Below are 14,227 nucleotides of genomic sequence, written 5' to 3'. Positions count from 1 at the left end.
AAAACAATCCATGTGAAACTTGGTTAAATACATACAAGCAATTATACCTGTAGCATATATGAAACTAAACCATTGCAGTTTCGTAATATGTATAATTGTCGGCTATATAGTACATAAATGAAATTCACACGATTCTCGGATATATTAAAAATGTACTATGTACCAGAAATCAACAATACATCGGGATAAATAAACTTTCAAACTAGTAACAATTACCAATTTATTAAAATAAATTTTATTAGGACCGTAAATGCCTCGACGTATGAACAATTCTTCCGACTTAATCCGGTTGAATGTAACTATAGGTTAATTGTAGGCATTGACATGTTTTTAATTTTGCTGGGAATCAGGATAGGCAAATTTTAAAGGATCTTGCATGTATGTATGCATGTTATTCATGCATGAGTCCATTTGTGCAAAGTACATTCAGAAAATTTATTGAATTATATTGCACAGACATAAGTTTGAAAACATCTATTATAGTTTAAACCCTGCAATGGACGCGTGATTATTATTATTATTATTATTATTATTATTATTATTATTATTATTATTATTATTATTTTACCAGAGCTTGCTGAGTCCTCATTACTTCGACGAACTTTCTCTTCCTCCTCCGAACCAGTGTCATAAATTTGACTGGAAGTAACAATGAATGGAGCATTCATAAACTTAAAGAGAAAATGCACACCAACATAGACCTTGACAAATTAACATAATATCAATAGATTTAAGAGATTCCATGAAACCTATAATATATAGCAGCGTTATTGGCCTCAACGCCACGGTAATAGATATACATGCGTTTTGATTCACATCTACAGAGAAAATAATGTGTTGTTGTTGTTGCTTTATATATATATATATATATATATATATATATATATATATATATATATATATATATATATATATATATATATATTTATTTATTTATTTATTTATTTATAATTATATTGTCACAAGATGAAGCCGGTTTGGGACTGGATTAGGGAAGACACCAAAAGCAACTGCGTTTATAAGATGTTTATTTATAAACGCAAATTAAATATTAACAAATCTGACACCATTATAAACAAGAAGATAAGGAAATTATGAAGTTCCTAACATGGAACTATCAACAACAATTAACTCAACGAGAAAACTCTCAAACATGAATTTAACAAATGGAATTTCAAACAAACGTGAATTAAGTCCTATCACCGATCAACAAAATAAAAGTATATGATCTACACCCCAATATAAACAAAGTCTTGAATGCATCGTTCATATAACGATATTGAAATTCATATAAATTTGAATGTATCGTTCATAAAACGATATTGAAAAGCATGTAAATTTGAATGTATCATTCAAATAACGATTTTGAAATGGAGGTAAATTTGAATGTATTGTTCATATAACGATATTGAAAAGAATGTAAATTTGAATGTATCGTTCATATAACGATATTGAATTGCATGTAAATTTGAACATATCGATCGTTCATATAACGATATTGCAGTAGGAATGAATGAAAATATGATCCCATCGATCGTTCATATAACGATAGGAATAAATGAAATTATGAACCTATCGATCGTTCACATAACGATATTGCAATAGGAATGAATGAAATTATGAACCTATCGATCGTTCATATAACGATAGGAATCAATGAAATTATGAACCTATTGATCGTTCACATAACGATATTGCAATAGGAATGAATGGACTTATGAACCTATCGATCGTTCATATAACGATATTGCAATAGGAATGAATGAAATTATGAACCTATCGATCGTTCACATAACGATATTGCAATAGGAATGAAAATTTGCTCAGATAGCAATAGTGAAAATAACATGGAACACATATATATAACTATCGTGGCGCCCATTCGACGTCCAAGATGTAACTCCGGTTCCACTCGCTCTAGTCAATGGCCAGAGAAGCACCCACGCATGGTCCGCTCTTCTAAGGCCTGTTGAAGGATCCCTCGAGAGCCCTCACATTTAACACAGACCCCATGGTCGCGAAGCCTTGGTCCCTCGCATTGAGAAAACCAGTACACTCTTCCGATCCAACGTCACCATAACACAGCGTATACGTCACACCAAACCATACAGAGTTCTGTGACTCCACATCAAACCATGTATAGGGCATGGCATGTATAAGGCAGCTCTACAGCTGGTGACTCCACATCAAACCATATACAAGGCGTGGCTTAAGGCAGCTCTACAGCTGGAGATTTGCTAACGTAAAGAGATAAGCTTTCTGACAAGACTCGTCGTAATGTAATTTGCTTATAGAGAAGTTGCTCTATATGTACACTAGCTGTGACAGATATGCACAGCTAGGTACTTAGGTTTTCCCGCTGCAGGCAATTCACACGTGCAGCATGGTCTGAGTTTCGCTCAGTATTCCGAAATAACTAGAGCTGAAAAAAATATACCACCCTCGGGTGACGCTGTACACGGCAACGAAACCCGAGTACATTTTTAACAACATCTACATATTAATATAACTCGTACACAATTCCGTGACATACATACATACACACACACACACATATATATATATATATATATATATATATATATATATATATATATATATATATATATATATATATATATATATATATATATGTGTGTGTGTGTGTGTGTGTGTGTGGGTGTGTGTTCAGGTGCCTCTTTGCTTATAGAAAATACCGTTCAATCAATAGGAAATCAGTAACATCTTCCTAATTTAAAACGCTTTCGCTTCATATTCCTAAGTGCTCTTGATGAAGTTACATTATACACTCAACGCATTTTTAGAATAATTTTTTTAGCTTTATTTCAAAATATAACTTTAAATTATAATGCACGTATCTAGAGTTATTTAATAAGTAAGAAACATATCTGATAATTATACTTAAATAACATATAGACGAATCTCTAAACAGTGTCATGTTTGACTTTTAAGTCATATTTATATAGTTTTATATACGTTATCTATTTATTACTTGGATTCACTAAAACGTTGGAGCTGGGTTTGAAACATTTTCAATAGAAGTATTTTCTTCACTGGTTTTATTAGTAATTATTAAGTCTTTGACTTCTGAAGGTTCGTTACAAGATTATATAACCCAGGTTTATATGTAATGTAACAGTGAGTTACCTTTTATCATTTTAAATATTTTAGTAGCAAACCAAAACACTTATTCTCTGTAATTAAATCAACAATTAACAATTTATGTTGTCAACTGGATTTGCAAAGTAGATGATGCTATTAGGCTGACCTTCGCTATTAAAATGACCATCCACTGTTACCTTACCTGTACATGTAATTCTTATTTTATATGTAATTAGACTCTTTTCACAATTCATTATTTATAAAGGATTCCTTTGAGAACTTTTTTGGTTTGCACGTTACAACTTGTTCTGTTCCATCAATTATCTTTTACTGCCAGAATATGCTGAAATTCTGTACATGTTACGTATATGGATCTATATAAATAATTACAACACATATGCAGTTACAAAATAATAATAGTAGCCCATATCGTGAAGATAAGTTAAACAGTTCACATAGTATGGATCGGGTTTTGTATACATACTGAGTTGACTAAAATAGTGAGTGTTTTATTGGGAACAAGGAGTTTAAATTGTAGTCATCTTCGTTATCCACGAATCGGAGACTTCATTTTGCATGTAGCACTCATCTTTTACGTGCATTGTCGTTCGTCAATCTGAACAGTAAAAGACACCTTTGATCAACCATTGCTAGTTTGTAATACTGGAGACTGTATGCCTGAAAATGGTCAATGAAACTAAGAGAACATAAAGAATGCAAAGTGGCAATGATTGCAGACCTTAACACCAAGAAAGGAAATCTGATTCCACTGGGTCATCTACTTCAAAAAACAAAGATCATTTTGATTTTGCAAACATATGCCTACGTATTAGAGGCCCAAAAGAGTTGACAAGGAGAATCTTTCTAAATAGTATTATAGCAACCTTTAAGTTAGTAATACGGTCATTGTAGTGTTTTTGGATACTTCTACTGTTTTCATTGCATCTATGTATTAGACTATTTCATTTGATTGGTTGATGTTTATAGTCTGGGAAAAAAGGCGTTATACATGTATACATGACATGTGGCATGCATTCGGTTGAATAAAAGTGTTCGTGCTTGTGTGTATGCATGTGTGAAAGAGAGACAAGGTTATTCTTCTCCTTCATTTGTTGTGTGTATGCTATTGAGGTTGCTTATGATGAAAAGAAACTGTTTCATGTTTATAATTTAGTTGCGTCAAACCCATTTACCATGCACATAAAAACCATTTTTCTTAAAAGTGAAAATCTCATGTGTCTTTTTTAATATGTTGCTAGAATACGAGTATGGTTGAAATTTGCATCAGAAAAAGATATAAATATATTATCTCGGAAAGGATGTATACTTTCATCGGTAGAACTGTATTATGTTAATTTTGTATAACGTCTAAGCTGATACTGTTCAAGATCTTCTATAACCATGAAAGATAAATCCGATTATATTAGGTGATAGTTTGGATCCCTTGATAAAAACCGATGCCTGGTGGTAGAGAGAAAACTGGATCTTCGCTGGCAGTTAATGCTTCACGTCATTAAGGAAGGAACTGAACATTTGCTTTTCTTAAGACAAGATACTTAGGCTTGCCTAACACTTCTTGATTTGGAGAAATATAAACGTATCTATCTGGTTTGTTTCGTCTCCAATTGGATAACTCTCTTGGTAACTTTAATTTTTGATAAGGGCTAAATTAGTATGTATTGTGATAATGTATTGGTGACATTAAAATCCAAGCTCACTGTACCAACGTAGCAACCCATCTGTAATGTGCCTTTTATAACTTCGACAATTCTCGAACGTTATAATCTGGATTTGCCTCTTGGATAGGCCCATCAGCATAGTACCTCAGATCATCAAGTTATTTGTTCTGAATACCCGATAGACTTTGCTTATTAAAATTGATGTAAATGTTGAATGATTAATATTTTCTCAAACATTTACGAGGCCGACTAATAGCAATGAACTATTGGTTTTCATTATTAACGTTTTCAAACTTTACTTTACAATCCGTATCCATCGATATCTTCTACTAGAATGATGGCTCAGACCGGGATCTAAATTTGTTGTTGTTGTTGTAGGGTGTAACGCCATTTTTCAGCAAAAGATAGGCTATACATGGCGGCCAGTATTAATGGTGAAGTAAGAACCCGGGAAAATCCCGGAAATAACCACCGACCAACGAGAAGCTATTGGCAAGCTTTCTCACATACCCACATTGGCCGAATCCGAGACTCGAACCCACGCCGACAGAGGTGAGATACGATCTAAATTTCATTCTTTTTTCAGTACAGTAATTGCAACTTGAAATTACTTTAAATTCTAATACTCACGCCAATTCTTCCACAGTCTGCTTTATAGTCTCTGCGTAAGCACGTTGTTTGACATAGATTCGAATGTAATAGTCCGAAAATTCTTCGGTCAATAGGTGCGACACCTGAAACAATTTGTTAAATTTAGTTATGTCTTTTAGACAAAAATGTATTGCAAGTTTTATATATGAACACTGAAAACCCTCGGTCATTTCCTAACATGCCCTAACACGTGACTTTTAGTTAAACTGATTGACATTGGCATGATTAGTATGGAAACAGCTAATGTAATCAAATAAGCGACCCTACTTTACTATACAATATGTAGCTACGATCGGAAACAGTCTATATAATGCAATTGTTGCTTTAAAAGTAATGGCTGTGCCTTATTATAAATAATATAGGTAATAAAGCCGTTGTCTTGAAATGTAAGACGCAGTGTGTAGAATATCTAGTAAACAAACTTGCAATTTTGATTAGTAGGTGCCTTTGATGATAACATCAACATGATTATTTACAATGTAATACATCAGCAGAGCAATGAGAATGCACATATCACCTTTAGGATTAATAAAATTGATCTTATTCATTGGAGTATGCTTCAGGGTCAGACCTTTTAGTCAACACTAGGCTGTACGCAGCCGTTTGATCTCGAGATGAAGTTTTTTATTCTGTACGAAGCATGATGACTGATATTGCTTTTGACATTTCTGAACGAAAAAGGAGGAGATAATTATAAGAGGCTGATTGTGAATACATCTACAACCTTCAAACGGCAGAAAACCTACTGACAAATTCTGTACAAACTTTCAATGATGTTTTAACACGTTTTAGATTTCAAAGGACAGTGCTTGGCATTGCTCCTGTAATGGTAATACGCTGCATCAGAATTGTGAATTGCTTATACTTCTTTTAAAAATGTGAACAAGTAAACAAGTTTTGTTTTAAGCATACGATAAATCGAGACAGACAAAACATAATGAAACAATAATCGATTCAGCTTTAATCTAGAGTTGATTTGCTTTACAAAAGTAACGAGAATATGAATGTTTAAAGTATAAAGTATAACATTGACTCCGATGTAATAAGTATAAAGTATAACATTGACTCAGATGTAATAAGTATTTTCCAGATTAACTAGTAAAACTAAGAGGCATGGGGACATACAGAAATTAAATTATTGTATAGCGTCTACTGCAGCAATAGGGTTTGCTATAAAACTCTCATTATGTTTAACAAGTGATGTTAATAAAACAACAACCCTATTGCTAGGCTCTATGCTACACAATTTTTCTTACTCTACATGGACGATTTAGAATGGACATACCTTTCGTTTTGACACTTTGATGCCTTTAAAACTTCCAGAAACAGGGTCTCTTTTGTTGTAGAAAATCATCTTGTCCATCGGATTGTCGTCACCCATGCCATAGGTGAAAGAAATCAACTGCAAGAAACAGCATAAATAAATGATGTCATAGCACTCCATGCCAGATATGACAATCCCATAATGACTTATTTAATGATAGTTCAAAGATCCATAAGAAAAGCTACGGAATCGTCTACACGTGATTCGGGGAACAGGCAAATATGATTAACGATAGATCAGCAGGTAAAACCATTAAAACTATATCCATGACGACAACGTAGACAACAATAGTATTAACTATTGTATTTGTATGCATTACATGATGAATTCCTGAATATCCGGTCGGGTCAATACGTTGATTTCATTTTAGGACCAAACATTTTGCCAAAGACCCTTCTATACTAAATCTATATAATAATAATAATAATAATAATAATAATAATAATAATAAAAGTGGAGAATGTTCATGGAAGGGAAGCGATAGTCCTTGGTGTCACGGGTGCTTAATTATTATTTTGAATCCTTTGAATCTCAAATTTTGTTTTATGGAAATAAGTATTATTGGGTAATTCTATTGTTTAGACAGTTGTCGAAATACAGATACACAATTTAGCAAAAGCAGTTTTAGCAGTTGTTAAATTTAAGGATTTCAGTAAAACGTTTTTTTCTTCAGTACCTCTAATTTGATGATTACTACAGAATGCGAAGTGTTACGATGGTCCGAGCAAAGAATAACAAATATTTTTGAAGAATTAACGGAACGAAGTCTCTGGATGCATTGTCAGGTAATAGTGCAAATGCAGCTGGAAACGAAGAGCATTGTATCGTCCAACGATGGACTAATTTTAAAACTAGTAGACATTGTATATGTGTCAGTCAGCAGTAAAGTATATAATATGAATTACTAAAATAAACTTGTCTATTTCTGAACATTTCTAAAGTCGATAAAGTCATACTCATCTGCAATATTATTCCGCGTCTGCAACCTGAATGAGTTTTACGCATTTCCGATTTTGCTTTTACAACATTTTCTGCCCATTTTCAGATTGTTAGGTTTCCGTGAGCAGCGAATAGCACGTGACCGTTTGCGCACAAATAACAAAGCGATACTGAGGAATGAGCTTCTGGCGTGGCAATATTCAGGTGCCTCCTTAAACATTCACTTCGAGTTTTGATGATGGCAATCTTGGATATATTGCACTGAGTGTCCCAGCGTTAATACAAGATATCGTAGACAGCAGGTCTAGGATGTTAAAGCGGAGATCAGAACTAAATTAGAGAAACGTAGGAAAGAAAATAATCATAAAACCAGTTGCAATAATCTGAAAGGTGAACTAAATGAGCACAATATGTCATCTCAATTCTCTTGGACAAAACCCTTGACAAGACAAGACACTGCAAATAATAATAGCATTTGCAACGTATAATCCAAAATGCAGGGTCTTTAGACCTCCAATAAATTTGAAGAAACGTAAAAAATGGGGAAAAGGCTTACATCTACGAGGATCTAATAGATACAGATTGTAAAATTATGTTTGAAGCAAGACAGTTCATCAAATCCGGCAATTTGCACACAGCGTGGTCGTCCGATGGAAATATGTTTATCATGTCGAATGCAAAAATAAAAACAAAAACCCTTCAAGTACTGGAAACTTTCGGTTATATACGAGTGGTTGAAGATGAAGATGCTGAAAAGTGATAATGCTTGATTTGGAGTGTCAAAAACCACTTATTGCTGTGTGATATTATATTATTTAGTTGTTTGTTTTTCTTCTTAAAGTTTTATCTTTCTATTGAACAAATAATAGAGTGGACCTTAAATAGTTGTTAAACAAAGCGTTCTATAGTGTTTAAACCTAATAGCAATAAATATATCCATTCAATATTAAGTCATCTTACGACAGTGTTGCCCAGTATTATTGGACTCAAATGGTGAAAGTCTCGCTTGCTCAACGATATAATAATCATAGCTTTGAGACCTACAATGAAAGTAGAGGCTTTATCAACCTAAGAATGTGTCGAATGAGGAATAATTCAATATTCTGTCTGTGTCCAGTCCCTTTGGTCCAGATTGTATTATCAATTGCTGCCTAACCTAAGTATATAAGGAAATGCATACCTCATTTACTCACTGTTGAGATACTAATAACATGGCATGGTATGTTAAGGAAGACAAATGCCTTCAGCTATTCTTTTGGTTCAGGTAAGCATGCATATACTTTCAGTATGTTTGTAATAATGTCTTTCTCGTTATTCTCTCTTGCGAATGAAACTATATTCTCATAGCATCAGTATGCTTGCATCATTCTGTTTTTTCGAAAATGTAGATGTTACGTTAAGCTTTAAAGAATATTTTACATTGTTTGTTTCCTTTACTCGTGCCAACTTACTACATTAATGATTTCATACTCGAGTATCTTGGCTCATATGCATGTACCTTTTCTACCTACGATTTGGTCTTTTGACAACACTGACTCGATGATCCAAGAGAATTCACTTACGAGCATGAGCTATTAAATCTATTCACGGCCCTGACTGCAATCCACCTTACAGCGTTTAACAATTTGACCAGGAGATATTATTAATGATTTTATTCTGCTTGATAGAGATAGTCACACAGGAGGAGTCGTGATTTATGTTAATGAAAACATACCTCACTCAGAAAACATGATCTGCAAAATAAAACCCTTGAGTTTGTATGGATTGAAATTATTCTGATCTTTAAATCAATTCTGATAAGTACATTTTATCGCCATCAGGATTCACAAACTTACGTTTGAAACCTCATAATGTACTCGAAAATGAGAAACAATTGACATTGATTAAAATTATATCATTATGATGATTCCAATGAAAGGTATTTATATTTATTCAATCAAAAAAGAAGGACATCTGAGAACTTGTAAATCTTTCTCAAGTCCTCGACGAATCAGCAACCTAATGAAACTTCCCTAACTTGCTCTCATCAAATTATCTGCCAAATTTATACCTTAGATAGTACTAAGACGAGAACGATTTGAAAGAGCGGGCTTTGTATTAATGTTTTAACACATTCATCAGTGCATCATAGTGCGCGAGAGATTATAGAAGAACACCTCATGCGAAATATTGTTCTTGATTCGGTCGTTATAACCGTGGATGAAATCAAAAGGTGCTGTGCACCTTTGTTATAAATAAAGCATCGGGTCCTGACTTTATCCGTCCTAAACTATTGAAATCAATGCATCAGATTTGAAAACCTCCCACATAATTATTCTGTAAATTGTTCTCAGTTTCCTTTTCAGAGGAGACTTGCCAACGTGCAAAACACAATGGCAAACGTGACATAGGCAATCACTACCCAATATCTGTTTGAAGCTGCTTCGTGAACGTTTTCGAGAAGATTGTACATATTAATGATTTCGATCATGATCATACTTAGGTTTGGGAACGTATATTATCATGCAGAAATTTCGCCAGTATCAACACATGATTGATTTAATTTATATTGGATGGGTTCTGGAGCACATTTCTCTTTCAACAATTTCTGATGGAATTGATGTATCAGTGTGGACCATGTTGAACAGATTAAAGCTATTTTATCTAATATATTTCTAAAATATACATGGACAAAATGTTGTTCTTCAGTCTTCATATGTACCTGGAATGGATGAATAATCCCTCTCGAAATGATAGCGAAATGCGTTGGGCAGACTATACAAACTATTTTGCATTAACTTTACGATTCGTGAGCAACAAGTGCCTAATATTCGAATAGATAAAAAGCTATACTAAAAACCAGCACATTTAGAATATCTTTTGAAATATAGCATGAACAGATTTGTACAAATAAACTAGTATGAGAACTTCAAATTGCAATTGAAGACATTTGTTTAAAAATAAATGAATACATTTATTTAGGTCTTTGCTTTTATGTTAACTTCAATCCTTCGTGCAAGATGATTTATTATGTACTTTATGCTGGGTACTTTTAAAATAGCCATTTACGACGCGGTTAAGACTTGGTAGCAAATATATATAAGGTCTCCGCAATACTATATGAAAATCAGACGACCTAATGAGGGATTAATTTAATTTGTCCTAACTACTTTAAATATCCATTTGATAGAACTAATCCACTGTAGTCACACACAGGGATTAAAACACTCTCCATGGATAAAGAGCAAGTTCACACGAGTAATGTATTGGAATGGAAAAGGAGGATAAATACCTCTTTTGTAAGATCTAAAAACAAAGATTGTAACAATATCTACTTCTAGAGCCTGATAGTATTAGAAGATATAAAAGATTAATACATGAATGGTAGTGAAGACGTGTGTCCTTGGTCTACAAATTACAAGTGACAATCAGTACAAATCCAACCTTTACTTAATGTGTAAACATTTCGATGTCATTGCTTTACAACTGTCTCATACTGATGATTACCTCAACCGCGACAAATTCAGAAAACCTCTCATCCACCTGTCTGAGTCTTTGTATGCATTCATTCTTTGCTTGTAGTGCAGTCTTATATATGGTTCCACACTGAAAATAATGAACATGTTCCAATATTGTATCTTGATATATCTTGCGTCCTTATTAACACTGACATAAAAAGTGTGTTTAATATTTCATTCTCTCTGCCAGATACTTAATCAAATTAAGTTTACACTTTCAAACTTTTATCAGTAATTTTTGTGTTGGTCTTCATATACATTACATGGAAGCGATGCAATATAAGAACACCGCCACATTCAGATAGCATATCGATCACTTTTAGGTCATTAGATAACTTCCAAATGGTGAAGGACTTTAGTGACTCAAATATACGGCAAAATAACCTCATCTTAACTAGCGTACCGCTGTATGTCGAATAATAGCTAAATCGTATTAAAGCGAAAATAGTATCGAAACGGGCTGACAAATCAGAAAGGCATTGACATAATGTCGGGCACATGCCGAGGCACCTCAACAGAAGCAATCTAAAGGCCATCATAAAATTCCAATCTAATGACAAAGTCATGTCTTTGGATAGGTAGAGATGCACTAGAGTTGCATGGGCTTTACTGGATCAACGCTCAATTTTCTATTTAATATTTTGAGAGGAGGGAACCTGAGATCTTGACATTTATACTTAAATAAACATACACTGACACTTAATATATCAAAGTAACAGAGAAACAATTAACTGTGCAAGAAGGATGCATTATACATACACAATTAGCAAGTTATATCTAAATGCGAGTTTTATTTATGTTGACAAGAAATTAGCATTACTTCCTCCAACTATTGCTAAAAGGTTAGATAACTGGAAGTTGTTTTCGGTACTGAAAACGAGTCATATGCACTAATTCAGCAACATATGGTCAAAATATTTATCGAAACTGAGGTAATTGGCGCACTGACTAAATATTAAGTTTCTTAGCTAATGCAATTATAAACATAACTAATTTTTACATGCCTTTCAAATATAATATGTCAATCAAGCGCCATAGTATCGCTTATTGAGGTCAAAATCTAATAATCTGAGTGTGTTGTCGATATTAAGCTCTTCATGAAATATGGATGCAATCAAACGAAGGATGAAGACGCTTAAAGTGTCAAAATTGCATTGGGCAGGGGGCATAATGCTGTAAAGTACTGCTGCAATCTGATCCATATCAAATACATCCTGGAGTTTGCTGAGGAGCATTTTAGTAACAAATGTGAGTTAAATCACCCCACACCCACATCAGATGTGAAAGCTACTGTGTTCATAAGCCAGTGAGATACCTTATTATCTCAAGGATTATAACACTCAGGCAATTATTAATGATGTCATCATAATTATTGCTAATATGAAGTTACAGAGTTAATAATTTAGTTCATGTGAATGCTAGTGTTCAGGTCTAGCACAGTATATGTTTTTGTTTGTTGAGTGCAATCATGTTTTGAAGTACGATCAAAATCTCATCTTTAGGATCGTCCAACGTTTTTTGAAATGAATTCTTAATTACAAACGTTATTGGAATTCAACAGCTAGAGTGTGCAGAGTCCATAGGGATGCTGAGCAAGTGCCACACTTCCGTAAGTAATAAGAACTTTTACTCAATATCGAACTTATGTAAGCCATGAGAAGGTCAAACTTCATTGAGAATTTGATTAAAATAAAAGAATTAACGAATCAGATCTGCTCATCATCAAGCTCATTCAGTCCCTTGTTCAAGTCACATTAAATATGTCAATTTTATAATGGCCACAAGATTGTCTATTTGCAATGAATATGATGAGATGATCAAATACCAAGAACTAAATATTCTGTGACAACATTTGATCGCGCTGATGCTGGGATGAGGTTCATATGACACATGCTTGAACTCCAATTATAAAGGTAAAAACTAAAGCGTTTGCTATGCTGTGTGATAATAAAGCAATAATGGGCCATATATCTGCCAAATATTATCAAAAGGTGATCAACATCGAACTCTTCCGAGTACTTATTGAGATAAAGCAACCATATAAGCAGCTTATATGTACAGAACGTATTCATTAATATAATACTCTGAAGGTTTATTGATATGAAACTTTACAACAAATATTGTTTATATCTTTCAATACATTTCTAAGCTAGAATGTTTCCAAGGTAATGTATTAGGAGTGATTATGATAAGACAATCATAGGTTTATGCACAGAATGTACTCGCTATTAAAATTATTCGAATTGTTAATTCAGTAAAGATTTAAAGCAAATTTTAAATGTTATGACAAATGGTTATGCTACAGCATTTATAACGGAACGTAAGGACGTAAAGGCGCAAACATTTGTGTTCTGTCTCCTCGACTGAGCGAGGACACGTGCGGATGAAACTTCACACTAGGCCTCACAATACCATAGCGTAAATACAAACAAATTCTTGCTGATGATTCATCCGATTACGCCAATGTCTTGAAGAAGCAACTGAAATAAGCACAAGTTTAACGCCAACATTTTAAAGTTGACTTTCCTGTCACAATTGAAAAAACGTATAAGTTTGTTAAGATTCAATTTTGAATAATTCGGTCTTTTACTAATCAAGACAAAATAACGGACAAACCTTTTCGTGTTTAACTTTACATTTACCTTAAGATGGATTTCACAATACATCCAGTAGAAGTCCCTTGCGTCGATACGATCTAGCGTTCTAATTGCATCTGCGATCGGGCGTCCACGGCTGTAACCATTTTTGTCATTGATGTAGCGAATGCGAGAGATAATATCATCGGTAAGTCTTATGTACTTGTCTGTCTGTTTCCTTTCTTCGTCAGAGAAGGAATCAATGAATGTATCTAGATCTTCATCATTGTCCGGGATTTGGCTTATTTTAACCATTGGGTAGAGTTCAAAATTGAAGACTCTGCATCTGAAATCAGAACCGTCCGATACGTGTCAAAAGTATTAAAATAATCAATTACACTAACATCTCACAAAAACTTTAAAAGAAACACATATAATAAAGTTTATATCACATATATT

At 33.6% G+C, this 14,227-nt stretch overlaps 1 protein-coding gene across 2 annotated transcripts in view; it reads right to left on the bottom strand.

The window, feature by feature from the left end:
* LOC149771216 (uncharacterized) overlaps window positions 1–14,227 on the bottom strand; it is a 50,301-nt gene that overhangs the window by 10,351 nt on the left and 25,723 nt on the right. For both annotated transcript variants that reach the window (XM_089948719.1, XM_089948721.1), the window contains exons 11-15: window positions 13,835–14,114; window positions 11,182–11,280; window positions 6,718–6,834; window positions 5,412–5,515; window positions 569–639 (exon numbers count right to left, since the gene is read on the bottom strand). In XM_089948719.1, coding sequence (XP_089804845.1) covers window positions 569–639; window positions 5,412–5,515; window positions 6,718–6,834; window positions 11,182–11,280; window positions 13,835–14,114 — 671 coding nt within the window. The remainder of the gene's footprint in view (window positions 1–568; window positions 640–5,411; window positions 5,516–6,717; window positions 6,835–11,181; window positions 11,281–13,834; window positions 14,115–14,227) is intronic.

This window comes from Sinohyriopsis cumingii, unplaced genomic scaffold (assembly GCF_028554795.1).
Source record: "Sinohyriopsis cumingii isolate HCF-2022 unplaced genomic scaffold, ASM2855479v2 utg002028l, whole genome shotgun sequence".
NCBI lineage: Eukaryota > Metazoa > Mollusca > Bivalvia > Unionida > Unionidae > Sinohyriopsis > Sinohyriopsis cumingii.
The sequence above is the reverse complement of the archived record's forward strand: the minus strand, read 5'-3'. Positions and strand labels throughout refer to the sequence as shown.